This window comes from Mizuhopecten yessoensis, unplaced genomic scaffold (genome assembly GCF_002113885.1).
Source record: "Mizuhopecten yessoensis strain PY_sf001 unplaced genomic scaffold, ASM211388v2 scaffold6163, whole genome shotgun sequence".
NCBI classification, from domain to species: Eukaryota; Metazoa; Mollusca; class Bivalvia; order Pectinida; family Pectinidae; genus Mizuhopecten; species Mizuhopecten yessoensis.
In genome coordinates, this window is record NW_018406412.1 from 614,695 (window position 1) to 640,898 (window position 26,204).

General features: G+C 35.6%; 1 protein-coding gene across 2 annotated transcripts in view; it reads right to left on the minus strand.

Annotated features, from left to right (window-relative positions):
• Positions 1–17,954, minus strand: part of LOC110451654 — a 44,193-nt gene extending 26,239 nt beyond the window's left edge. The window contains exons 1-3 of one of the 2 annotated variants that reach the window (XM_021499782.1): positions 13,281–13,382; positions 10,363–10,443; positions 9,526–9,772 (exon numbers count right to left, since the gene is read on the minus strand). In XM_021499782.1, coding sequence (XP_021355457.1) covers positions 9,526–9,739 — 214 coding nt within the window. In that variant the 5' untranslated portion in view covers positions 9,740–9,772; positions 10,363–10,443; positions 13,281–13,382. Of the gene's footprint in view, positions 1–9,525; positions 10,444–13,280; positions 13,383–17,850 lie in introns of those variants that run through there. The other variant, XM_021499783.1, reaches the window with a different exon arrangement.
• Positions 17,955–26,204: the final 8,250 nt, after the last annotated feature.

The following is a 26,204-nucleotide window of genomic DNA, read 5'->3' on the forward strand; positions in this document are numbered from 1 at the left end:
ATTTTTTTTTCTTTTTTTGGGTTTTTTTTTTTTTTTTTTGGTACGAAATCTTCTGACGTCACATATATTCAGAGATTATAATTCAGCATTAATTTAAAGACACAATTTGATATAAAATCTGCAGTTATTTGCGGTATCCGAATTTTCCGTACACAAACTAAACACAACTATATTTACTTCTATGTAATTCAAATCAGTCCAGGGGGCACGGAAGTCTAGTGGTAGGACGCCGGGATCGTGACCGAAGGGTTGCAGGTTCGAGTCACGTCACGGCACTGTGTTTTATCTTTGAGCAATTAAAGATACTTTACTCCGCTTGTTCAAGTCTACTCAGCTGTAAATGAGTACTTGGTTGGGCAGTGCTTGAATTGTTGCTGAATGCTAGCTGTGAGCTCCGAAATGGCAGCACCGGCTGTATGCTGACTATGCTCCCCAGGGAGTTGAGAAATATATTGGCTGGTTGTAAAGGCCCATAACCAAGGATAATAATCTGTGAACCGCTTTGAAACGACCTACGAACTAGGTTGTGATAAAGCGTTATATAAGAACCTCGAATTATTTTATTATTATTATTATTTTAAAACAGAATTAAAATTTTGCTTTGCACATATTACTGATGATATTGTTGACTGCGGCGTGTTTTCATTTTTCTTTGTGGAGGGGGAAGGGGGATAGGTAGAACTGAATATTTCTGGTCGACACACATGTATTTTCCATTTAATTAAGCATTTTTCACATGTTAAAGTCATAGTTTCCTGATGTCTCAAGTGTTTTGTGATATAATTTTATTTCCTGATTGATCTTAAGTCAAAAACAAATATTTAAGTATAAAGACAATGCGTCTTTAAACACAAATTCAATCTTTAGGAAATATACAAAAACAAATCATGAAAAAAATATCATGAAATAATAATAACAAAAAAAACATGCGTCAATAAGGGCATTTTCTGAACGTCGAAAATCGGAAAATGACCACCAAAGATAACCCAGACGCGAAACTATGTGAACCGGATTGCTATGATTTTCAAGACCAAACATAGATTCTATTTTTAATTTTGTTTTCATGTTCTACTTTGTTTTTTACATCTAAACTTCAATTAAATTTACCAAAAGATGTGCTTTACATGGAAAACTTTTGTAGAAAAGAATTAAGATATTCTATCATAGCTTTTAACAGTAAGGTTCAAAGATGTCTGTTCTAGTGGTATGGGTGAGAGTAACTAAAGTCTGCAGCACTATAACCGAGTGTAGGCAGTCAAGGGGAAACAAGTCAATAAAAGTGACTATTGTCTTCTAAAGCGTAAATTTTATGATAATCAATTTAACGTTTACTGTGTATGTTGTAAATGAAATGTTATTCGGCCTACAAATAGTTCTGGATTTGACAGCTGACGTCATGACGGGCGCCATGTGTAGTGCAGGAAATGATGACCCTTTTTCGAACACCTGTTTTCGCTTTTGTGCACGTTCATTGATTATTCTTTCTGGTTTGTCGTCTGCTTGTGTCCAGTTTCAATGCTGTCTTAGTGTATTGATGTATGGTATATTTTACAGTTATTTAATGCCTCCCATTGACCGGAAGTGCTGGTTATTTGTAGTTCAAAGCCGATTGCAATATAACACACAGTCAACTGCTTGCACAGAAGGGCAAATATTTTGACTGTATCATGGGAATGTATTAAAACTGTTTTATTACATAATTGATTTGATGTGACAGGACTTATTAAAATTTTCAATGAGTTGAAGGTGCTTCGCTCTTAAACTTATTGCAAATGCAAAGAGTTTTCTTGGGAAAAAGAAAATTGTTTTTGAAACTTGGTTCTTGTAGGGATATTCACGATTTAAGGTAGATTGTCTCAGCATTCTGTTTTATTCCCAAACAAAGTAGATTTCCAATTGGTAAACATCTTATAAGTGTAGTGGGGCTGGGCCAGGGATTGACCGCTAGTTCTGTAGCTCAGTTGGGTAGAGCAACCGTATCGTACACGGAGGTTCTGGGTTCAAATCCTATTTTGTTGTCGTTGTATTTTAATTTCGTCACAATGTTAGTCTTTTATGTATTTATTTCATCTTTATTATCCAGTTCTAAACATTTCGCAACATCGCAATGTAATTTTTATCGTCGAGCAAATTTAACCAATTCAATAAGAAGTTAAAACTATAAATACCGCGCCAAACATTGTGATATATTACGTCATCACTTTCTGTGTTGTCTTTTTTTAGGTTCACTTGATTGTATAAGTACCATTGGTTTGGTTTGGTTTTATGTTGTTTAACGTCCTATTAACAGCTAAGGTCATTTAAACGTGCCTCCGTGTGTATTGTGTATGTGTGCTTGTGTGTGTGAAGGAGACATGGTATGTGGGTGTCCTTGCCTCCTTGTGATAGCACGGCTCTGATGCCGACTGTATAGTGCTCTCTCACTGAAATACCATACCGAAGGCACCAAGCACAGCATTCCGCCCGGTCACATTATACTGACAACGGGTGAACCACCAGAATGTTGAACCATTGTCATGCCGATTAAAAAGTTTGCCATTCATAGCGACGATTTTTGGCAATGATACGAGAATCCTTGAGCAAAAATAGAGTAAGATAAAGTAAAGGATTCACAAAATTAAAAATAAAAGACGTAAGGAATTCCGCAAACTACATAAAAACACTGGAGCGTAACCATGCAACATGCACGATATTGCATACAGTGTTACACCTACAACTTATGCTGAACGCTTCATAAGTATTGTCAGCTTAATAGATTATCATAAATGTTCTTTTAATATTTTTTGGGGAATATCTTAAACATAATACACGTGTATTTGTGAAATATTAGTGTCCTTTTGGCCGTAATGAAATAAGATACAGCTATGCTGTCAAATACAATTTGTGTATTTAATATTGACAGATAAAATATTATGCAGCGTATAAAAATCATGGTTTGAGGTTGACTAGGCTTTGAGGCAGTGTTCTGCTGAACGCCATTGTGTTTTTATATCTATGTAGGTACGTGGTTGTTATGTAACCGCACGGCACGTACATCAATATGGCGAGTATGGAAACTTGCACGTGCCAAATAGTCAACTTGCTCAAGTATTTCTCGGTTGAGGGAAAGCCAACTCATTGATACTCCGTGACTATTCATTTCTTAGCCCCGTGCCATATTGATATTTGATATCAAAAATGGAGGATTGCTTCGACAATTTGACACGTTATATTTTCCACACTGTGAACGTGCCACTGGTAATAACTGTAACGAGTCCACATACAATGTTTCTCCAGCATGACTATCATTTCTGAAAAGAAAACTTTACCTTGGGGTACATTTATGAACGAATAATAAAGTTGAAATAAACAGAAAATAATCTACCACAGAGTTCTGGGTGTAAAAATGTCATGGGTCCAAGACAAGGATTCGAACCCTAGGCCTCCGATCATTGTACTGAGCTACCTCATTAATAATGATAGTGTCCTGGACTGATAAATCTAAAACGAAATTAAGGGGAGGGCACTGTACTGTATGCACGAAAATCTACAGTGGAACTCTCTAGTGTTTTACGTACACTGGGACAGGGATCCTTCAGATAAATATTGGGGGTTTGAGCAATAACCAAATACATGAAGAAGGTTGAAATCATAATGTATTAATGAAGGTAGGCCTTTGTAACGGAGATGAATGCATTGAAGACTCTTCTCGTTTGCTCGTATAGCTTGAAACCAAAGCTGGTGTTCGCAGCAAATACATTTTTGACATGTATGAAAAAAAAATCAATGTCTTGTAAGTGTGTATCTCACATATATGGTAACACTTTTCTGAAATTTTGAAGATTTATTTCATACAGAACAGGGATCATGACTCCTATCATACACTCGGAAGGATAAGAAAAACGGATGTATCCGCTCTAAATATCAACGCTTTTCAGATTGGTTTGGCTTGGTTTAGTACTGTTTAACGTCCTATCAACAGCTATGGTCATTTAAGGACGGCCTCCCCTTTGTGCAAGATGCATGCGTGTAGTGTATGCGTGTGTGTTTTGGGAGGCTGTGATATGTTCGTGTTTGTCTCCTTGTGATAGCGCGGAACTGATGGCAACTTTATACTTTTAAGATCAGACTAGACAAATCTTTACAGAATGAATAACTTAATCATAACTATAGGGTCAATGAAATTAACAATGAACTTTAAATTTATATTATACAAATATTTAATTTTGAGTCCAGTGCAGAGGAGCTATATCGGCTCCTGTATTGGAAACTAACTTCATCTAGGACCCTTATAAATACAATTATATTATATCTATTGTATGTTTTATGAAATATATACAGTATGTATGGTATAAAATATCGCATTATATATCTTATACATATATTAAAACAATATGTAAAATATCAGAATTTTTTTCCTTTCAATTATGCAATGTCGTTGAGGCGAATATGATTGTGTTGATATTAACATGAGAAAGTAATATAAACCGAGACGAAGTCGTGTCAACCAAAGATTTTTAGTTCTCGTGTATTACACAATAACTTAATCTTGCTGGTAACAAGCATTATAATTGGCTTAAAAAATTATGTTATCAGCCCATAACGTCAAAAATGACGTCGCCGTTTGTAACGTCGCTTTTGATTGGCTGATACAGCTATGTAACAATTTCTAAGAGAAAAGAGTCCATCAATAAAAGTGGATTTCCACAGGGATTGTGTATTGTAGATTAAAATATAAGGATTAACTTGAATATACTTTTTACGTTATGGAGCTATAACACATAAAACCGGAGTGTACTCTCATCATAAACCGCTTCGCGGTTTATTTGGAGTACACTCCGTTTTTTGTGTTATATCTCCATAACATCAAAATTATGTTCAAGTTAATCCTTAAATAACTTTATACATGATACGAAAATGCACATAATATCATTGATAAAGAATGGTAGTCGTGTAGCAGTAGTGTGTAACCAAGATATAGGACAACCACAGGATGACGTCATGTTACCTCCCATGGAAATTTGACTGATAATCTCGACTTTAAGGTTCATTAACAAATAAAAGATAAACAAGCAATATAATCAGAAACTTGGGCTCATACCGGTGTCGTGTTCTGTTGTAAAACATAAGCGAGGGAAGGGAGTGGGGTGTGGTGGTGATGGGATTCCAAATCTGTCTTACATGAAAAATCATGAGCAAAGTGTTGTGTTGTCTTATATGCCACCAAAACGAATACCCATTAACAAAGAATACGGCTTTGTAGCTAATTCTATCCACGTTACCAATGTCTCCACCAAAATACAATACCATGCATATATTCATATTTTAGCATTATTGCTTAGTTGATTGGTTAATAACATCACACACATCTTTTGAGGAAGTCGTCACCACTGATTGTCACAAGATAACATTGCCGCGGAGTTACCTCCCGTCTCTGTCAGTATGTTGTTATGTTACTTTCTGTGTTCTGTATGCATGTCATGAGAGATCACTCTCCAAATATGTATATAATATTATGTATTATATTTATGTATGCCTATGGGTCGTAAGGCCCCCGAAATAAACTTGAATTGAATTTAATTGATTGTGATTAGCGACAAAGACTATGCAATGCTTGTAGGGTATACGAACATTATGTGTGTCCACCGTGGCCCTGGACTCCTGTGTGTCGATGACGTGAATCACAGATGGTCTGGAATGTGAGTCACTGCATTATTGCAATTTAATTATCCTAAATAACATAATACTCGTTCCTAAGAAAGCTGAACTTTATCAAATAACATTCACCGTGCAGATTAAGCATAAAACATTTTGACAGATTCCATCCAGACATCAAAAACATTAGACTGATGACGTCGAAAAAGTTAATGACGTCACAGTGGCCGGAATCACATCGGTCTGCAATATCATTTTGATATCTCCTTCATAGATTAAACTGCAATAAAAATACTAGTTGTTTGATCTTTCATTTTAAATGCGTCCGTTTTTTATTGTTTAATTTATGTGTGTGTGTTGTTGTTGTTTTTTACTTTTTATATTGTGATGAAATCTGAGGTGCTATTTCGGTATGGAAGTTTTGTGGGTTGAAATTGCCAGCTGTTTTGGGTTTTCTAGTACTCATCGGTGAGGCTAAGGGCCAATAAAATTGGAAATCTGAATTGTCTAACCTATTATTGAAAGAGAAGAGCAGATGTTTAAAACCCATTAGGTATTGATTTAAAAAATAGAGAAATACTGGATAAGTCTCATTTTAGTTTATAAATAAAAGATTGTAGAGAGGGGGTCCCAGACTATATTTGGGGTATTGCTGGCGGTTTGCCTGTCAGTATGGACATATGTTAGAGGTTGGAGGTGTCCTAGGTGATATGGTTCAAGTCTTTACACCACAGAATTTGTCCATGGGTACTGCAGTATTCGCTTGTGAAGGTTACTTCGCTTGTTCCAGTCTACTCAGCTGTAAATGAGTACGTGATTGGGCAGTGTTAGAATTGTTGAATGCTACCTGCAAGCGCCGAAATGGCAGCACTGGCTGTATGCTCCCCAGGGAGTTGAGAAAGGCTGGTTGTAAAGGCCCTATAACTATGGATAATAATTTGTGAACCGCTTTGAGACGACCTTGGAACTAGGTTGTGATAAAGCGGTATATAAAAACCTCGAATTATTGATGGAACCATCCCATCAAAATGACGCCCAAATCAAGGAAATGTCACATAATGGAAAGAGGGTTTGCAATATAACGAGTCATCTAATGCGTAAGGAATATACTACCCTCCGAGGCCTACGTGGGGCATTCGCCAGGTACTGGCTGCTGGTCGGTTGTTTTTCTCCGGGTACTTCGGTTTTCCTCCACCCCCCAAAACCTGACACGTCCTTAAGTGATCAAAGCTGTTAATAAGACGTAAAATATGCAATCCAGAAGTTTCGAGGAAACGCTATATGAACATGCGGAAAAGATGACCGAAGAGGATTGAAAAAAAACGAAAAAAAACCGAGTAGAGAATATCCTCATTGGTCTTTTCAATGTCCAACAGGCTGCAAGCACAGAGTGAAACCCGATTGTATAATTGTTTATTGATCATGAAACAAGATATGTATAATGAAATCACGATGCAAGCCCCATATCACAGATAACATGAAGTCTGTTGCATTATAACCAATTTATAGAAAATGTATGATCATTTGGATCCGTATTGATTCATATTTAACTGAAGTCAAATGATTTATTATACAACCATGTAATACGACTAGTTTTATGTTATGGTGCATGAGTCATGCTTGATGGGATTGTTTTGTTCTCTGAAAGAATATGATACAGATGTTTATGGAATCGGGAACCATCGGCACTTTCCGTAAACGAAACATTACTCGTTTACGGAAAGTGCCGACGGTTCGCGACTGATGTTTATGATGTTGTCCAAGTTGTAAACCGTTACTTTGTTGTACTTAGGGTCTCTATTCCACTGCACAGCAGCGTTTTTTTTTTATATACATATGCAGTAACCTTCCTTAATATCGTTTTGGATATAACTTTAGACTGGCGCTAGATCGACGGTATTTCATGTATCCTACTTGTGACGTCACAAAAATGAATGACGTCACAGGTAGGATACATGAAATCCCGTCGATCTAGCCCCAGTCATAACGACAGCTAAGTTTGTCTAGGAAACTTCCGTTGACTAAATAGCGCAGTCGATTAAGGAGACAGTATAATAGTTTGAGGTCATGGGTTCAATTGCCGGTTTAGCGCCGCTTTTCTTTTTTTTATGTTTTGTTTATTTCACCTTTGTAATTTTTCATAAAAGACCCGTAAGAGATGGATTTCTTCTCAGAAATAGATTTATCACAGCTATAGACATAATAATAATAATAATAATAATAATAATAATAATAATAATAATATGAGGTTCTTATATACCGCTTGATCACAACCTAGTTTGTAGGTCGTCTCAAAGCTGTTCACAAATTATTATGCGTGGTTATAGGGCCTTTGCAACCAGCCAACATCTTTCTCAGCTCCCTTGGGAGCATACAGCCGGTGCTGCCATTTTGGCGCTCAAAGCTAGCATTCTACAATTCTAGCACTGCCCAACCACGTACTCATTTACAGCTGAGTAGACTGGAACAAGTGGAGTAAAGTATCTTGCTCAAAGATACAACACAGTGCTGTGCCGTGAATCGAACCCGCAACCCTTCGGTCACGAGCCCAGCGTCCTACCGCTACACTACAGTGCCTCCAAACACCGTTTCCAACGCGTCGTTACAGCTTTTTGGCAATGGTACGAGGATCCTAAAAGCAATCTATCTGAAATGAAAGTCATTTGTTTCCGATAGAGTGGCGGGAAACGACAACGGCCACCGAAGAGACACCAAATCAAAACCGTATAGACACTGAACTCGATCAACCCACAGAAGTACAATATAAAGCATCTCTCCTGATGCCACCTGCCGATATCAGGATAGCGTATCACAATCCGGTTTTATATTATTGTCTGAACAGAAATTCCATAGGTAACTGTTCTTGATGACGACCGTACGATATTTTCTCTGGTAGAAGATATATCAGCGTATCAAATTTGTCAAAAGGATGCATATTTATCCCATGTCTGTTATGCAAAAACCGCGTGTCTCATGTAGAACAACTATGTTCTGCATTGGTGCACTCAGTGAGCCCGTTTCGAGAGCGTTTATTGTTGGGTTTTTAGGACAAGGGCGTGCAAATAATGCCATAATATCCAGTACCATATCGACTGACGTTGTAAATGTGACGTCATTACGATATATGATACATGACGTCACTAAATTGACTTATTGGTCATTTTGAACATCCATCGCAAAAACGCAGTCAGCATCTGACATCGCCTCACGAAAATAAACAATTTTTGAACAAAAATGTTGTGTAGCTTTTCAAAAACTTCTTAATTATGAAATATACCTTCGTCGCTCAATATTTTTTCCAGCTCTTTTCCAATTTGTTCTTGCTAAATTTAGGGTATCTAGAAAATCTATTGTATTTATTGTTTCATATGCATTGTCATTGTTGATTTTTACTGAATTTCCAGGTACGAGGTTGGTTTAAGAGTCAATAATTATGTATAGGTACATGTGGGATAAACAGAATTCTATCATCGGGCAGAATTCCCTTATCCCACATGCCTGCATATGATAGACTTAATTAATCTATGGAAAATTTAAAACACTTTCTGGATAGTAGTGATTTGATGATGACACGTAAACGTCACCAGCAAGAAAGACTCGTGTGTTACTACCAAGAAAAGGAAAGTTAATAATCGTAAAAATAAGTCATCACCTTAGTTATCGAGTTTTGTTATAACATATTGTTCATTTACTCTAAACATGTTAATCCTATCATTTGGTTTTTAACGTTACAGACTGATATGCGTCCCATAACTTGTTCGCATGCTTATATTCAGTTCCAAATGGAAAATAAATGTACGGTAGTCCATTGTTTAAAAAGCAGTCAGAAATGTCTTGACAATACCATTTGTAAAAGTATAATACAACGAAGAAATAAGGAAAAGAACTTACGTGGTAGGGAATCTTGGTAAGGCGCTCGACCGCCCATTGACCATACACATTCTCCATGGTTAAACACATCGTTACAGCGAGCCCATAGTCCTAGCCGGGTCATCCGGCCATACGCACTGACCAGCCAATAGGGCGGGGCGAACGCTAAGATTGTCAGCAGCACGTTCAGTGACGTACATGATATCCCGATGACGTTAAATGTGCTTCTCCTCATGATGACGTATTGATGACGTTATAAAACGATAATCCAGGAAGTAAATAACTTGATTGTGTAATATTAGGACTATACTTTCACACTTAGCAACTTTAAACCATAGAAGGAAAAGTACGATGCAGTATAGGTCCAGAAATCAGTAATCTGACGTCAAAGCAATGACTTAGTCTGAACACGTTTTATACTGCTATTTGAATTTGCTACTAATAAAAACGGATATGTCATATAACGGAGATATTTTAATGACGTAATATCCACGCAGCTTTTTTCAATTAACACATAAAGTTATCTCCTCCTGATAGCCTTCTTTAGACTTAACCACTGTTATGTATACTTGTGTGTATCGACGAAAGATAATAATCTACGTCATTCAGCAGCTTGAATCCTCACATATCCTCCATGTTGTAAACTGCACCAAGCAAAATATACCTGCATTTATTTGTTTACTTTGTAAACATTCCTCGGGTTTGTTAGCCCAAGAACTCAAAGCACGAATCACAAAGATCCAAATCTATAGCAGCTAGTAGGGAGATAAATTACACAGTCTCTTTAACATCTATCAAACTAATTCCAGTTCCCAAAGGGGTCACTGACTATATAAGATAGGGAGTCCAAATGTATACCTCCTTCCTTATCACGTGACCATAGATTACATCTCTTCGGCAAGGTCGCAACAGGGATAGAATGCAGCACATGCGAGAACTCTGGAATATAAGAGGCAAAAAAAGTGGTTGAAGTGTATAAATTGTACACAATGAAATATGACTGATTCTTTTTTTTCCGGCAGTCTCCCCATTCCGGAAGTTGGATTTTTATCAGTACCAAGAAATACCCTAACTGACAAAGAACATTGCACTTATATCGGGGGATGATTAAGGGTTACTATTGTTCCGTATGTGTTGTATTTATATCTTGTTTTAACCTTGAAAATGACAATAAGCATATGTGTACTGTCATTTTATGCAAAAACAACACTGTTGGCAAATTTAAATTACATGATAAAACTTTTAGTAGAGGCTGAGCAGTCCAGAATGAAGTTTTGGAATGTTAAGTGTAACGGCAGTCTCAAGTCTGGGGAAAGTGAAGTGGAATAACGCAATCCACACCGAACCCTTACTACCTAATTGCTTCAACGTTAACTCCTGTTACTTACTCGCTGGCAACTCTAGATCCGTACCTTTCAAAATCCAGGAAATAAAATTACAATGTTTACCTGTAGAAACCAGGAAACATATTTCCCTGACGAGTTCTACATTTTTTTTTATTGCATAGGTTCGAGGAACTAATACTAATAACGGTCTTTGATGTTATCACGTGATACTCAATAACCAGCTGAAACATTTAAAACCGTACCTTTCACAATCCAGGAAATAAAATAACATGTTGACCTGCAGAAAACAGGAGAAATGTTTCATTTAGGAGTAGAACATTCAAAGTCTTTGATATAAACACCAGATACTTGCTCAGTGGAACTTTTAGAACCGTATCTCGCAAAATCCAGGAAATAAAACTACATTTTAACCTGTGGAAGCCAGGAGATATGTTTCGTTTAGGATTAGAACATTTATTTTTATTACAGAGTCAGCTTCTTGAATTGCTGACCAGTGAATGTCAGCTTCTTGAATTGCTGACCAGTGAATGTCAACTGCTTGAATTGCTGACCAGTGAGAGAGTTTAATGAACGAATACTGTCCAAGGTCTTTGATGCTAACACCAGATATCCACTGAAACTTTTAGATCCGTACCTCTCACAATCCTGGAAATGAAATTGATTTTTTAACCTGCAGAAACCAGGAGCTGTTTTCTTCAGGTATACTTTTTGTTTTATTACCGAGGTTCAATAAACGAATACTGTCCGCAATAGAATTACATGTTAACATGTAAAAACCGGGAGCCACGTTTCCTTTAGGAATAAAACATTTAGTTTGGTTTGGTTGTGTTTTACGTCATATTGACAGCTATATATCATCATTTAAGGCCGTACCAGATTTTGGAACACTTATTTGTATTTCATGAGTTCAATGAACTAATACTGTCAAAGGTCTTCAATGTTAACAGTAGATTGCTACCCACTAAAACAAAGATAGTGGAACCAAAACAAACGTAAAGCTGAATTTCTACAATCTAGAAAATAAAAAATAAAATTACCGGTAGAAACCGGGAGTAATGTTTCCTATAAAAGTAGAATGTTTATTTTGTTTTCATAGGTTCAATTACAAAATCAGTCCAAGTAGTTCTCAATTTGGATTTGGATGTGTTTGGAATGGACAAAATGTCTGCCAGAGACTTTTTTTGATAATTCTGGTGTTTAATGAGCGTCCTGTTGTGTAACAAGGTGCATTCCACATTTTTCTTTATATTTTTCTTTTTATATTTTTATTCTATGTTCCACTGTTGAGATAAAATAAATGACCAAGTGTAATTGAGACAATGTTTATGTTCAATTATAGAGTTTCCTGTTGTCCCGTACTGGACCCGTAGTTTAGAGGTATACCATTAATTTGCTGGCTGTCAGTGCAACGTTGCTGGCCATAGAATTAATTGTCTTTTGCCACAGATAAGGCTTAGTATATGACCTATCGGGGCCAGGTGATGCTTAACTGTATTTCCTGCCTATTTGCACCTGATAATGATTTGATATGATATTACACTGTATCCATGCTATTTGCCAGTCCCAGATCAGGCCTTTAAGCTAGGCACACGTCTATGTTATTAGCTCCGGTTGTATGCTCCCCAGGGAGTTGATAAAGATATTGGCTGGTTGCAAAGGCCCTATAACCACGGATAATAATTTGTGAACTGCTTTGAGACGACCCACGAAATAGGTTGTGATAAGTGGTATATAAGAATCTCGAATTATTATTAGTAGTATTAACCCTTGAGGAATAATACAACATTTAACACAACAACTTGTGTTTAGTATTTGTATCCGAGAGACTTGTAAGGTAACAACCACTTCTTGCCAATCTACTTTGTGTGTTCATACAAATATTATTGAGGAACGAATATAAGATATTTGCCAAATACTCCGATGAATTCATAATGTCAATTTGAATTTGGATTTTGTTATATCCTCTAGAACTTGAATTAAAATACAATAAATAATCCATTGCAAACCGGAAAAAAAATTCGCTATAGTTTAAATTTCTATATTTCCGTATTTCGTAAATTAATGAAGTCGAATTTATCATTACAACGAATACAAGTAAACAACATAACATGCTTAGTAATGAAATGTGAAGGACGAAATTAACACTTAACACAAGTTTCCCTGGATATATAGTATTTTGTTTATCCCTCCTTATTTCTTGACGATTGAAATATTTAAAATATCAATAATCCTTTGTCATATTCTTTCAAAATACAAACAAAAAATGTTGTCGTTCAAATTATTATTCAAACAGACCGTATATTAGCATCTATGTATGATTTCTAGTTGTATCATGTAAAACAAATATAGCTATACAGCAATGACTAGGTAAGTATTTGTGAAAACAGCATACGTAATATATAGACTAATACTGTAAAATATAGTACTTACATTTTATGATTCCTGTACTGTTAAACAGCACTTTCCTCAACCCACATAGTTATACTTACGTATGCGTATCCCACTACTAGGGAAATGATTATTGGTGGAGCAAGCCAGGGGGTATGTATTGAAAGAATGGTTAGCTTAACAGTCTCATTGATATAGCAAAGTATATATGGGCGACTAATGTTGAAATTGATAATAAATACACATGCGCGTATGTGATTATCGCATATAGATGGCAGGAAATGGTTCCTTTCTTCATCATCATTGCAATCAGATTAGTCTAAACGTGGTTATTTCGTCATACTCCTACCGTGTGCATATCGTCAGTGGTTGATAGACAAAATTCCATAAAACACAATAGTAACATTATTTAAACATAATCAATTAGAAATGAATAAAAAAAAAAAAAAAAATTATACCACATAATATAAAAACGACTGAATTTCATCAACATTCGTTCAAAAGATACTGACAGGTTTGTTTTCCAATATATCATGTCAATTTCAAGATAACAATGCTTGTAGCATATGAACCCTGTAAACAATGACGCCACAGACTGCTTGTGTTGGAGATTGGGGCCAATTATTGTAGCACACACCAGCTGCCGATTGTTCAACAAGTGGCAATATGATATTTTCATAACCGTCATATGCACCACTCAGACACGTGATCAAAGTGTATATAACTAGAGATGCTGTGTGATGGTGTAGACGGTACAAAAACGAAAGTACACCACTCATCGATCAATCACAGAGACAAGAATGTATATATATAGTGTACGTATTAATTTGTACGGGCGTAGGTATTACTGCAGAAGTGGAAATTTTCGCGTATAGTGTACGTATTAATTTGTTCGGGCGTAGATATTACTGCAGAAGTGGACATTTTCGCGGTGTGGAAATTCTCGCATTTTTCCGTGTGGAGTTGAATATCGCGAAAATATCCACACGCAAATATCGATTTATAGATCGATGAACGTAAGATACAAACAAGTGATAGCTTCTATAACCTTTTGGTAATAGATAAACAGTATGCCAAAATGTAAACTACACTGCTCTTCACAGGAGCTGAAGAGGTGGACGTCCTACGTTCACAAATTTTTACAATTATTTTGAATGAAACACTTATTTTCGCGGCAGAAATTCTAAAAAACTAAAACCACCTGTCAAGTCTGAAAATAAATACTTTTAATCAATCCGCTAGACTTAACATATAATTTTTGATTTAGTTACCATGCGAAATACTCTGTAAGCTTTGCGTTGTGATGTTGGTATGATACCAGGTACAAACCTTTGCATTGTTTAAACAGTAAACATTAACAATGTAGTGCTATATTTACGACAGCACTCAGACACTTACAAAATGGCTACAAAAAGGGACTAACATGGACACATGGAAGAAATGAAACATATCAATAACTAATCTATGAACTTAAGTAACCAGACTTAGACTACACACTCAATAAACGACTGTAGCTGGTTTGTGATTACCAGTAATTACGGTTCAGAAGAAGACTTGTTTAGAACCCAATGAATAAGTATCGTTTGAACCCTGATGTTGTTATAGCTACATAAAGCTAACGGGCGTGCTTTTTGTCATAACCTAACCTCGTTTCAAAGCTAACAAATTGCGATGATTCAAGTACAACGAACTCCCAGTAAATTGTCCTAGTAGGATACAGGATGTCGGTTGTCTCTGATCTATCCGCCCTCATCTCAATGGCCACTGGAGTGACATTGATATCACAACAATGTTACTGAAATATGACTATTATTTGTGAGATTAATTTTATCATATGGACTTCTTAACATCATTTGCGATAATTCATAAGTGAATGACATTCCATTTAAATGATAGCCTTCGTTGGATAGCCACGGCTGATAGCGCTACTCCTCGGTAATGAAGCGCAATCGACTGTGGTTTTCCGACGATGCATAATAATATACCTGATTTGTTTGTTTCTCTGCATGAGGTATAACGTCCTCGTAACAGCCAAAATCATTAAAAGATGTGTACTTGGGCAGCATCACCAAAATAAAAGAGTAGGTAAGAGGGGAAAACAGATCAATTTTGTTCTTTTTAATGCCCCTAAGTAAAATATACTGTAAAACTGCGATTATGCAGGGGTGGGGCACACAATTTTCTCATTTTAAGTAATAAAATAAATTGATCTAAACCTGAACCTGCACAGGTCTTGCATACTTGAAATAATCACTTCCTGATTAATATAATTTGGTCCGGGACTTACCGTATCTACCGTACAACATGCAATGTTCGTTGTGTATAAACATTCGCAGTTTTCGTGGTTGCTATTGAACCACGAAAATAAATACAACGAAATAAAATGACATACGTGTCTACTGTTTGTTAATATAGGCTATCCACGAAAGTTTGTACCATGAAACGATCTAAATGGCTTCAAACCACGAAGGAAAGCATCCATGTTTTGTGTGGGAGGGCCAAATGAGAAAAATAAGAATATGATTTTTATAGGCAATTGACAGGCTAGGGTAAGGAAGTGGAAGGAGGTGGGTGTGAAGTACTGGAATCAATAGACAATTATTCAGCTTTTCTTTAAATGGTTCCCAATCACTGATATTTTGATATTCTGATCCGGTCCGTGCATACAGTGTAGTGAGCTTACATGTATGATAGTGCCACAGTTACCTCCGACCTATTGTGTATGAAATGTTTAAAGACTGGTGTGTATATGATATTTTGCATTGTTACAATATGGTTCAGCTACTTTAGACTTCAATGAGGAATAAACGTCTAATACCAACTGTAAATAAAACAGCAGAATAGCATTATTTATTAATAAAGAAAGCCCTCCCTCGATACATACACATATAATAAACGTAATGCTGTAATATCAAATTGAAAGCAGGTGTAGTAATGTATAACGTTGCTTGTTACAGTGGATACATACATGTATTGTTAACACTTTTGCATAAAGGTAAACGATACAAATTCGGAATTCTTAAGGTATTAATGATAACAATAGCTTGTGTGTAAACAACTCTGCCCATCATAACATGATACGTAATTAAAAAATGATTATGATACAAAAATGTTTTTTCAAAAACCTCATAAATTTAAAAATAAGGGAAGATTTCATCAGCTACAAAATTTTGTATATGCATTATACTTCGTTTTTCATTAACTTGGTTATATTAATGGAATAAAAATTACGTGTGAACATGTAGATAGTTAACCTCGATACTCCATGGGTTACTCTCGTTTTCGCTCTCTATACCCCTGGAATATGTCATAGCAAAATTGAAGACACGCAGCTAGCTATTTCATTGATATCGGGTAAAAAAAACTAAACCCGACCAATTGCTAGGCTGATACCAGTCCTTTGAAGATTACAGAGGAGCAACACCCGACTTCAGAGCCAGTCAATTTTACCGTTACGCGACCGACATATTCTTTTGATGATCATTAACAATCGATCTAGTCTTCTTGTCTTATCAACAAGGTGGTGTACACTGAACCTTCAATTTTGCTATGACATATTTTAGGGGTGCAGGGAGCGAAAGTGAGGGTAACCCCTGGAGTATCGAGGAAGGTAGATATTATACATTGCATGCCTTCGCATCGACTTGTAGTTGACATTATGTTATATTTCACGAAGCCGAATGTAGAGTGCAATATAACGTTTGGTTAACTATATGTAAATAGTTAACTTCAGTATAGAATAAAAACAGTGAATTATGTAATAGATGTGTACATTCTATCGCAGAAAGAACACATAGCTGACATATATACCTGAAGTCTGTGGCACAAACTGCGTATCATGCAGGTCGCAATATATAACACATGGTCAACTACCATCGCCAGAAAAAGTTGATTTCAATATATACTAATAAAGTAAACTGTTAAGTATCCTTTTTTTCTTTGATAATATTATCACAGAAAAAAACAAAATAGTAAGCATCCCTGGAATAATGTTTCACAATTTGCTTATCATGCAGAGTGCATTATAACTCATGGTCACCTACCAACGCTAGAAAGAATTGATTGTAGAATATACTAATAAAGTAAAATGGTGCGTTATAATAAATATATATTCATATTTATACAACAAAAAAGGATAGTTAGCATACTTACATGGACGAGTGCAATATTTAGCTCAACTACCAGAGCTGCAAATCGTTGATTGCAGTATATATACAGAATAAAATTGCATAATGTAATAAATGTAAAACTTAAAACACAGAAAAACTAATTTGCATGCTTACCTTTAAGCCTGTGTCATAATATGCTTATCATGTACATTATAACACATGGTCAATTACGGGCGCCTAAAATAGTGCATTTCAGCATAATCTGGATAAAAACAATGCATTATATATGCATAACAATTTAGTAAATATACATATTTTATCACAGGAAAATAAAATGCCTGGAAGACCTTATCATAACATGCTTATCATGCCAAGTGCAATATAATACATAGACAACTACGAGCGCTGAAAATAGTTGATTTCAGCATATATAGAATGAAAAAAGTGCATTATAAAATTATTATATATTATATCAGAAAAAAAACCATGTTTTGCATACTTACTTAGAAGAATGTATCACAATAGATGTATCTTCAGTATATATATGTACATAAACTATGATGTAACATCTCCACACACATATATCGCTATACACCGTACACACATAAGATATATACGTAACGAATCCTGACTAAAGCGTAAACACAAACATCAGAAACACACACCTAATGTTTCCTTTGACCTTTGACCTCTCACAACCACATTGCATGCATGCATATATATATATTAGGAAAATACAGGCAGAGGAAGTTGTAACTATGTTGGAGCTTCGGGGAAAAAAAGTAGTTATCCAGCTGTGTTGGACTTCTGACTCTCAGCAGATGAAGATTTGAAAGATAGTTCGGACTAAAAGGTCTTAATTGTTTTACCGTAGATAGTAGATAAGCACCCATCATCAAATACGTGCATACTTTAAACACATATAAATATAGACACAATATATGTACTATTACCATATTACAAACTGACAGATATTGGACGAAAAAGTAACCTTTATAGCCACTACCCAAACATTTGAATATATTTAGATCTATGTGTTTACCGTAGAAACTTGATACGTACGCTTCATCAAAACATAAATCAAATCATCTGCCACATTTCTTTTACATTCTTTACAATTAAAACCTTAAGCTGACGGCGATATATGGATGTTATCTAAAAAAATGAATTAACTGAGGACCCAATCCCAGGTCAATATTTTTTCCTCAGGTTGTATAATATTTTTTTGTAAAATAAAAAAACAATATTTTTGAATGATAAAACATATATATATATATAGCACAGCATTGCTAGTATCACAGCCTAGATTAAATCTAAATTTCATACCCTCAAAGTTTCACTTTCATCCGATACACAAGTAAATTTGTCATTTTCTCAAACCGTGCTTTGGTATGTAGTTCACCCTAGGCCTCATATCGTTGTAGCAAAAATTTAATAATTTAATAAGATAAGCATTTCAGTTTGTAGGTCCTTACTTCAAGGGATTCGTGATGCGATATTTCTAATCTGGTTGGAAATAGAGCGATACAAGAGTTTAATGATAAGCGTACCGGTATTATTTTACTTTATACAGAGAGGCTTGTGTTACAGGCTTGAAATGCAGGAATTAAAAATAACAGATATTGCAGCAATTTAATTCATGTTATCGTATAGTATCGTACTGTTCTCTTTACTGTGATATGATCCAAATGGATTATTCATGCATATTAATATTAAATCTATTATGAGTCATAAAATATACCATTAACGATTCAGGGGTATAACTTAACATATTTGTGTATGAATATTGTAAAGTTATTAAATCTGAGTGTATTTAATTTCGCGACCTTTGTTTGTAGGTTTTATACTGGAACAGTTGAATAAACGATTGAGAGTAGTACCTACTCCAATATTGATTGTTATTTACCTACGACTTCCGAATCAAAAGGCGAGACAGATCTATAATTTTCCGTTATACCTTATTTATTAGATGAAGTGATATTATGAACCAACCCCTAACCCACAGAGTTTTTGGACTTGCTTTATCCGCCCCTAAAATGTTATGACATAAACTCCTGTTTGTAAGTCGTATCTGTACATTAACAAATGGCATTTAAACTCTATTTTCTAAACAACTGAAATATTTTTTTTATTCTCAAAAACAATAAACATTTGTTTTCTTATTTCGTTTTCTAGTTGTTTTTTTTTCTTTTAGTTTTACCTCAAAAAACCGACAAACGCAAGCATTTGCACACGCGAAAATGTCCGCATACACAGTAGGCATTCAGTTAAGAGCATTGGATTAACTGTTCTCATTTCATTGAAAAATTCCGAATTCCAAATTCCGATCCTATCTGGGTTGACATAGACATCACTATCTATAGTACAGCATTTATAAAACAATATGTTAGATTTGTCATTAAAAGATAGTATAAGTCCTTAAGGATACCTGTACCATTAGGGTGATTTCCTTGACAAATTAGCTCAGTTGATTAGCACAATGGTGTAATGATACGAGGTCCTGGGTTCGAATCTTGGACTTGCCGTGTTGCATTTAAATAGGCAGAACACGTTTAGGGTTTTCTTTTCAGAAATGATTTATCGAAGCTACCTATAGCCATGCAGGAGGAAAGGTTTACAATGCATATTTACACCTTTTGTTAGTGGTACAAGGTTCCTTAATATTGTTGTCCATAGCATAAAACAGAGACTTTACGGTAATCAAGACTACTGACTCTTCATCCAGGCTTCTCTTCAGATGAACAGGCGTTTCGTTACTAACACGTGTTGTACTACTCAGAGCACACAGCATGTTACACAGATAAGCAAAACAGCTTCTTTTAACATCCTACTACACATTTTGGCAGCTATTTGTGCGCCGCTGATTTGCATAAATAACCATCCGCCTCTGTTTGACGGTTAATTACCTGCGTTGTGTGATCGGCGGCACTACAGGGGAACATGTACTACACAAAATGTTGTTTTACGAGCGTTGCATCGTTCACACAGCATGGGAGAGTGTTTAATTCGCGAGTAGTTCCATCGATTTGATGGAATATTGTTTTTCTCTTAAACTCGGTCTTTCCCAACGTTGCGAAAGACAGCAACTGTACTCACTTTTGATTATGCGTTGAAATAAAAATTGTCGCCTGCACTTCAGAAATGTGCGCCGATACTATATAATAAAGACAGATAATGTGCCTGGAATCTAAGTACTGCGTATGAAAACCAAACAAAATTTGCAGCTCTTATATTGAGTGCGAGCAAAACTCAATCATATGTAATATGTAATAAACCTGATCCTTTTTTAAGCCTCGTTATGGAAATAAGAAATATTACACTTATATAAATATAAAAATCTTTAACTAGACTTTACATGTATTGCGAAATATCTATGTTTACCTCAACAGAAATTGAAAATGTGTATGCATAGACATACCATCGTAAACAATTAATTGGATCTCAACAATAACGAGAAAGGCCTACAGAAACCACGCAGACAACTTAACAAAATCCACACAAAACAAGGATGCGAGAAGATGTGCTCCGGATAGGTAGACATATAAGGCGACCGGCATATTTTCCCCACTCAAATTATTCAAGAGAGTATGTTGCTCACCACCGATCTAATTCACATTGAGCATATCTTATATCTAATATCATCTTAAGAATCCCTTGATCCACCGTATTGTAGTTGTTCCTATATACAGTAGCCTCCCCTTCACTTCCGTTTGGATGTAAGTGTAAAAAAAGGGCCAGCTCACATCCGTTGACCGGAAAGCTCAATTGGTAAGACGTGTTAGTATTACAATCTACAAGTGCAGAGTTCGAATCCCGATCTAGCCCAACTTTTGTACACTCAGCACACTGTTGATTTTATTTTGATTTTTCCATCTTTATCATTTCCAGTAAAAATCTGCCAATGATATATCGTTCTCTATTCAGGAATGACTTATAAAATTAGAAAATACAGTTACCAACACCTGTTAACATGTTTTGGTAGTGGTGCGGGGATCCTTTAATTGCGGTTGATAATGAAATCCCTGGTCACGATTCATCTTATTCACAGTTATTCTTATAACATTGAAGATAATGAAATTCCTGGTCACCAATTATCCTATACATAAATGATTTAGTTTTATAACATGATAGATAATGGAATACTTTACTTTGAAATCAAAGTATCATCACTTTATATAGCATTGGCTACTATGGCAAGCCAGCTTAACATTTAGTTAAGGAGCAATGTCGATCAAAACAAAATATAAGATATATCAATAGCATATGATACATCTTATAAATTATATAAGATATATTATATATGATATAAGATATCTCATATAGTATATGAGATATCTTGTTTATTATATAAGATATCTGATATGCCATATAAGATTTCTTATAAATTATATTAGATATCTCATATATATAAGATATCTCTATGGTATATGAAATATCTTATATGATTATGTAAGATATCATATATAATTTGATAATCGACATTGCTCCTTGCATACATATTAAGTTGGCTTGACATTGGCTACACACTAGCTTTTTTCCAACAGAACATACTAAAGGCTCATGACTCCAAGAACAAATAAAGCTCTTTGCTGGTCAATAAGTAACATTGCAAATAAATGCATAGCATAACTTGAGATGACTTTGCCTCCCAAAAAATCGATCAATGTCTGTAAACCAAAAACTTCGCTTTGGTCGGAGATTAAACCAATGATTGATTATCATTGAATTATATTGGGCATGTGAACGCATCTCAAATTGATTTTTAAATACTGTTATTATGTTTTATTTCTGTCCGAAACATCAAATTATCTTTTTGTGGTTTCGTGGTTATTTAAGGATTAATTTGAATATAGATTTTTCATGTTATGGAGCTATAACACAAAAAAACGGAGTGTACTCTAAATAAACCGCGGAACGGTTTATGATGAGAGTACACTTCAGTTTTTTGTTTTATAGCTCCATAACATGAAAAATATATTCAAGTTAATCCTTTTAATCTAACCAACTTTACACAATCCCTGTGGAAATCCACTTTTAATGATGGACTCTTTTTCTCTAAGAAATTATTACGCTGCTGTATCAGCCAATCAAAAGCGACGTTACAAACGGCGACGTCATATTTTTACGTTTTGGGCTGATAACATAAATTTTTAAGCCAATAAAATGCTTGTTACAAGCAAGGTTAATTATTAGTAATTGTAAGCTGTACAAATTTTATAGAACAACAACATGACAGCACACATTGAAACAGCATTACTCCTGTACAGCATCAGGATCTCCGTACCATGACCAAAAACTGAAACTAAGTACTAGAAACTGTGTTATCCGACATGACTGCAGATTTGATAAATCATTTCTGAAAAGAAAAACATACCTTGGGGAACTTTTATGAGAAATAATAAAGATGAAATAAACAAAATATAATCAACAACAGAGTTCCTAGTGTAAAAACCAATAAGAGGGACTATACCGGGATTCGAACCCTGATCTCCCTGGTCAACGGAAGTGTATAGGCCTAAGCGTGTTACAGTTATATATAAACGGAAGTTGAGGGGAGGTTACTGTGAATAGGAAAACCAACAGTGCAGTGGGACAGGGATCCTTAAAACACCATGTGTAATCCTACCAGAATATCTTAGTAGATGAATATTAAGGGTGTTAAAGGGTCCAGTCAGTCCAGGCAAGGTCCAGGTAAGGTCCAGGCAAGGTCGAGTTTAGTGTTAAAGTAAGGGAAGGTAAAGGTCCAGGCAAGGTCCAGTCAGTCCAGGCAAGGTCCAGTCAGTCCAGACAAGGTCCAGTCAGTCCAGTTTAGTGTTAAAGTAAGGAATGTAAAGGTCCAGGCAAGTCAAGAGAAAAGTCCAGTCACAGTCTAGTCAGTCCAGGCAAAGCCCAGTCAGTCCAGTTTAGTATTAAATTAAGGGAAGGTAAAGAAAGTCCAGTCACGGTCCACTCATGATCCATGCAAGATCCAGGTTGATAAGGTCCATCCGAGGGACATAGAGTGGACCTACAATATATCGAGTGAAGAGTATGTTCGACACATTCAATGGCTCAAGTTCAGATCGATCAGATTAAAAAAAAGAAGACATCAGCATTACAGACATTTCAACCAACAGAGCCGTTTGTCGTGTCAGTCTTACACAGGAAGTCATCATCGAAAAACTTACAGGTGAGCTTAGGATTTGTATGGTTGAAGAAGGATAGAAAACGAGACTATCGGGAGAATTTTTAAAGAAACTTTTAACTTTGTCGGAGAGCTTGTGGTGTATTTGTGCATTTGTAGAAGGTTTCAATAGACAACGTCACAGACAGCTGTAGTGTTCAACAATCTTTACTCGTAATACGTCCATATCATCCATCATTTATTAAATGTTGTGATCGTGTGGACACGTTTGTACATTGGTCAAAACATCATCATCATTCTCCATATCAACTAGCAAGTAATGGTTTGTTTTATACTGGTGTCGAAGATTGTGTTTCGTGTTTCATGTGTGGGGTCACATTAAAGAATTGGAACTATTTTGACGATATCAAAACGGAGCACATGAGATGGTCAAAAGACTGCCTGTTTTAACAGAAGATGTATGTCATTTAAATACTACGTTTGAATCGTCATGTTATTTAAAGACCGCATAACTATCATATCATAATAGAATTGAACACAGACTAGTTAGATAAAAGAATACAGAACTATTTAATAGAATAAAACGACGAAAAGGCCTATCGGAGAATTAATAAAAATCTACTGTCTCTCTTATGCATACGTTGTAAAATCAAACGGAACAGAACTATTCTTATGTTCAGGCTGCGAGAACCGCCGAGCTAGTCAACATGAGCATGAATGTCTGATGTATTCCGGTGCTGTTGTTATAGACTTACATTTTGACGAAGCTTTAACTTCTGTTAATCATTTAGAAGTGGAAAAGACTTGGCGAGAGTTTGCCATACAATCTTGTATACCTTCAGATACATTACAGCGTTTGATGCAGGATGAAGTTTTAAGTGATGAAAAATGTGTCAAACAACGTTATTGTAATAAAATAAAGAAATACGTAAAGAAAATCGGCGAAGTTCGGACATATCTGTTCATTTGACTGTGAGCTAATATATATAGTAGACGTATATTACATTATGAGCGGTGATCAGTATGTAGAAATTGATGTAAATGGACATCAGCTTTCCGTAATCGTTGAAGAATACGAGAGACGTCGTAGGTACATTTACCCCATCTGTGTGTGTTATCGTGAAAACTACTCCGATAGAGGTGAGAAACGACTAGTGAAATATATATTGAAAGTACTGCAGACAAACAATGAAGTAACACTATGGGAAAGAATATTTAGCAACGTATCTATTCATTCTACTTATAGATGAACCTTGTTACCTCCTGTCCAGTTCATCAGCACATGACGAGCTGTATAGGTCGATTGCTAACATTTTATCTTTAGAACTGTAAACTTCACCAGACTCCTTATCAACTAGCTATTAGTGGATTTTTTCACGAAGGTGTGAGTGATTACGTTACCTGTTATAGGTGTGGAAAAACACTGAAATATTGGAAACATAAAAAAAATTAGTGGAATGTATTGACATTATGTTTTACCTTATCCATCCAATTCATAGTACTAAAACATGGAAATGAATGCTACATTTCCGAATTCTCAGGAACTCATCAGTATGGAGGTCATGTTAGAGAAATCGTAAGTGAAAGACAATGTGATGTGAAAGACGCCTTTATTCATGTAGATGACATCAGAGTGATTCGTGACTTTATTCGAGAGACTGTTCATTTTAAAGTCCAGAGAAGTGCTAGAAACGCTTTCATATCACAACTGTGTAATGCTGAATGGAGAGTTAACGAACTCAAAACAGAGACATGGCGAAATAAAATATCAAAAATGGTGATGTCCATGAATCGTGTAGAAGACTGGTTTCATAAAACATTGTTATTATACTTTGTAATAAAAGCCTGTACATGAATAGTTTGTCTCATTGAATATGTTGACCGAGGAAGAGAAGCGACTCGTAGATGGAGTATATTACGATTTAAAGAATGGAGGTGCATTTCTTAGTCCAACGAAAGTTCATCAAGTATTGAAATCTCGTGGAATAACTTCACCAGGTCTGTATAAGATCAGAAGATATGTTCAGAGTCTAGACGATTATAGTTTACAAAAACCAGTCAGGCGTTCCTTCAAGAAAGCACGGGTAGAGGTTTCAGGTCCTTACGAAGAATTTCAAGCCGATCTTGCCGATGTATCGAATCTCTCTAAACAAAATGGTGGTATCCGATTTCTTCTGTTAGTCATAGACGTATTCAGTCGCCTCTTATGGGTGAAACCTACAAAAACTAAAACGACGAAAGACGTATTAGATGCTTTTAAAAAGATAATCAAAAGCACACACAAAAAACCCATCTTTTTTTCAGACGCTGGCAAACAATCGACAGGGAACCTGATGAGACAATATTGTAAAGACAATGACATTAAATACTTTACTAGTCGAAACCAACAAAAGGCCGCCGTAGTCGAGCGCGCCATTAGAACATTAAAGACCATGATGTATAGATATTTCACAAAATACAGAACTTATGTATATGCAGACAAATTGCAAGATTTCATCAAGAGTTACAACGCCACACCACATAGATCGTTAAACGGTACAGCTCCAAAAAACGTAAATAAAACAACCGAAGCCGATCTCTTTGCATATATATACCTCATAAATAAACACACAAAACATCCCAAAAAGAAAACCACTGTATCAAAGAAACCAAAATTTAGATTTAAGATAGGAAGTCTCGTGAGAATCTCATACTTAAAGCAACCGTTTACAAGAGCCTATCAACAGCAATGGT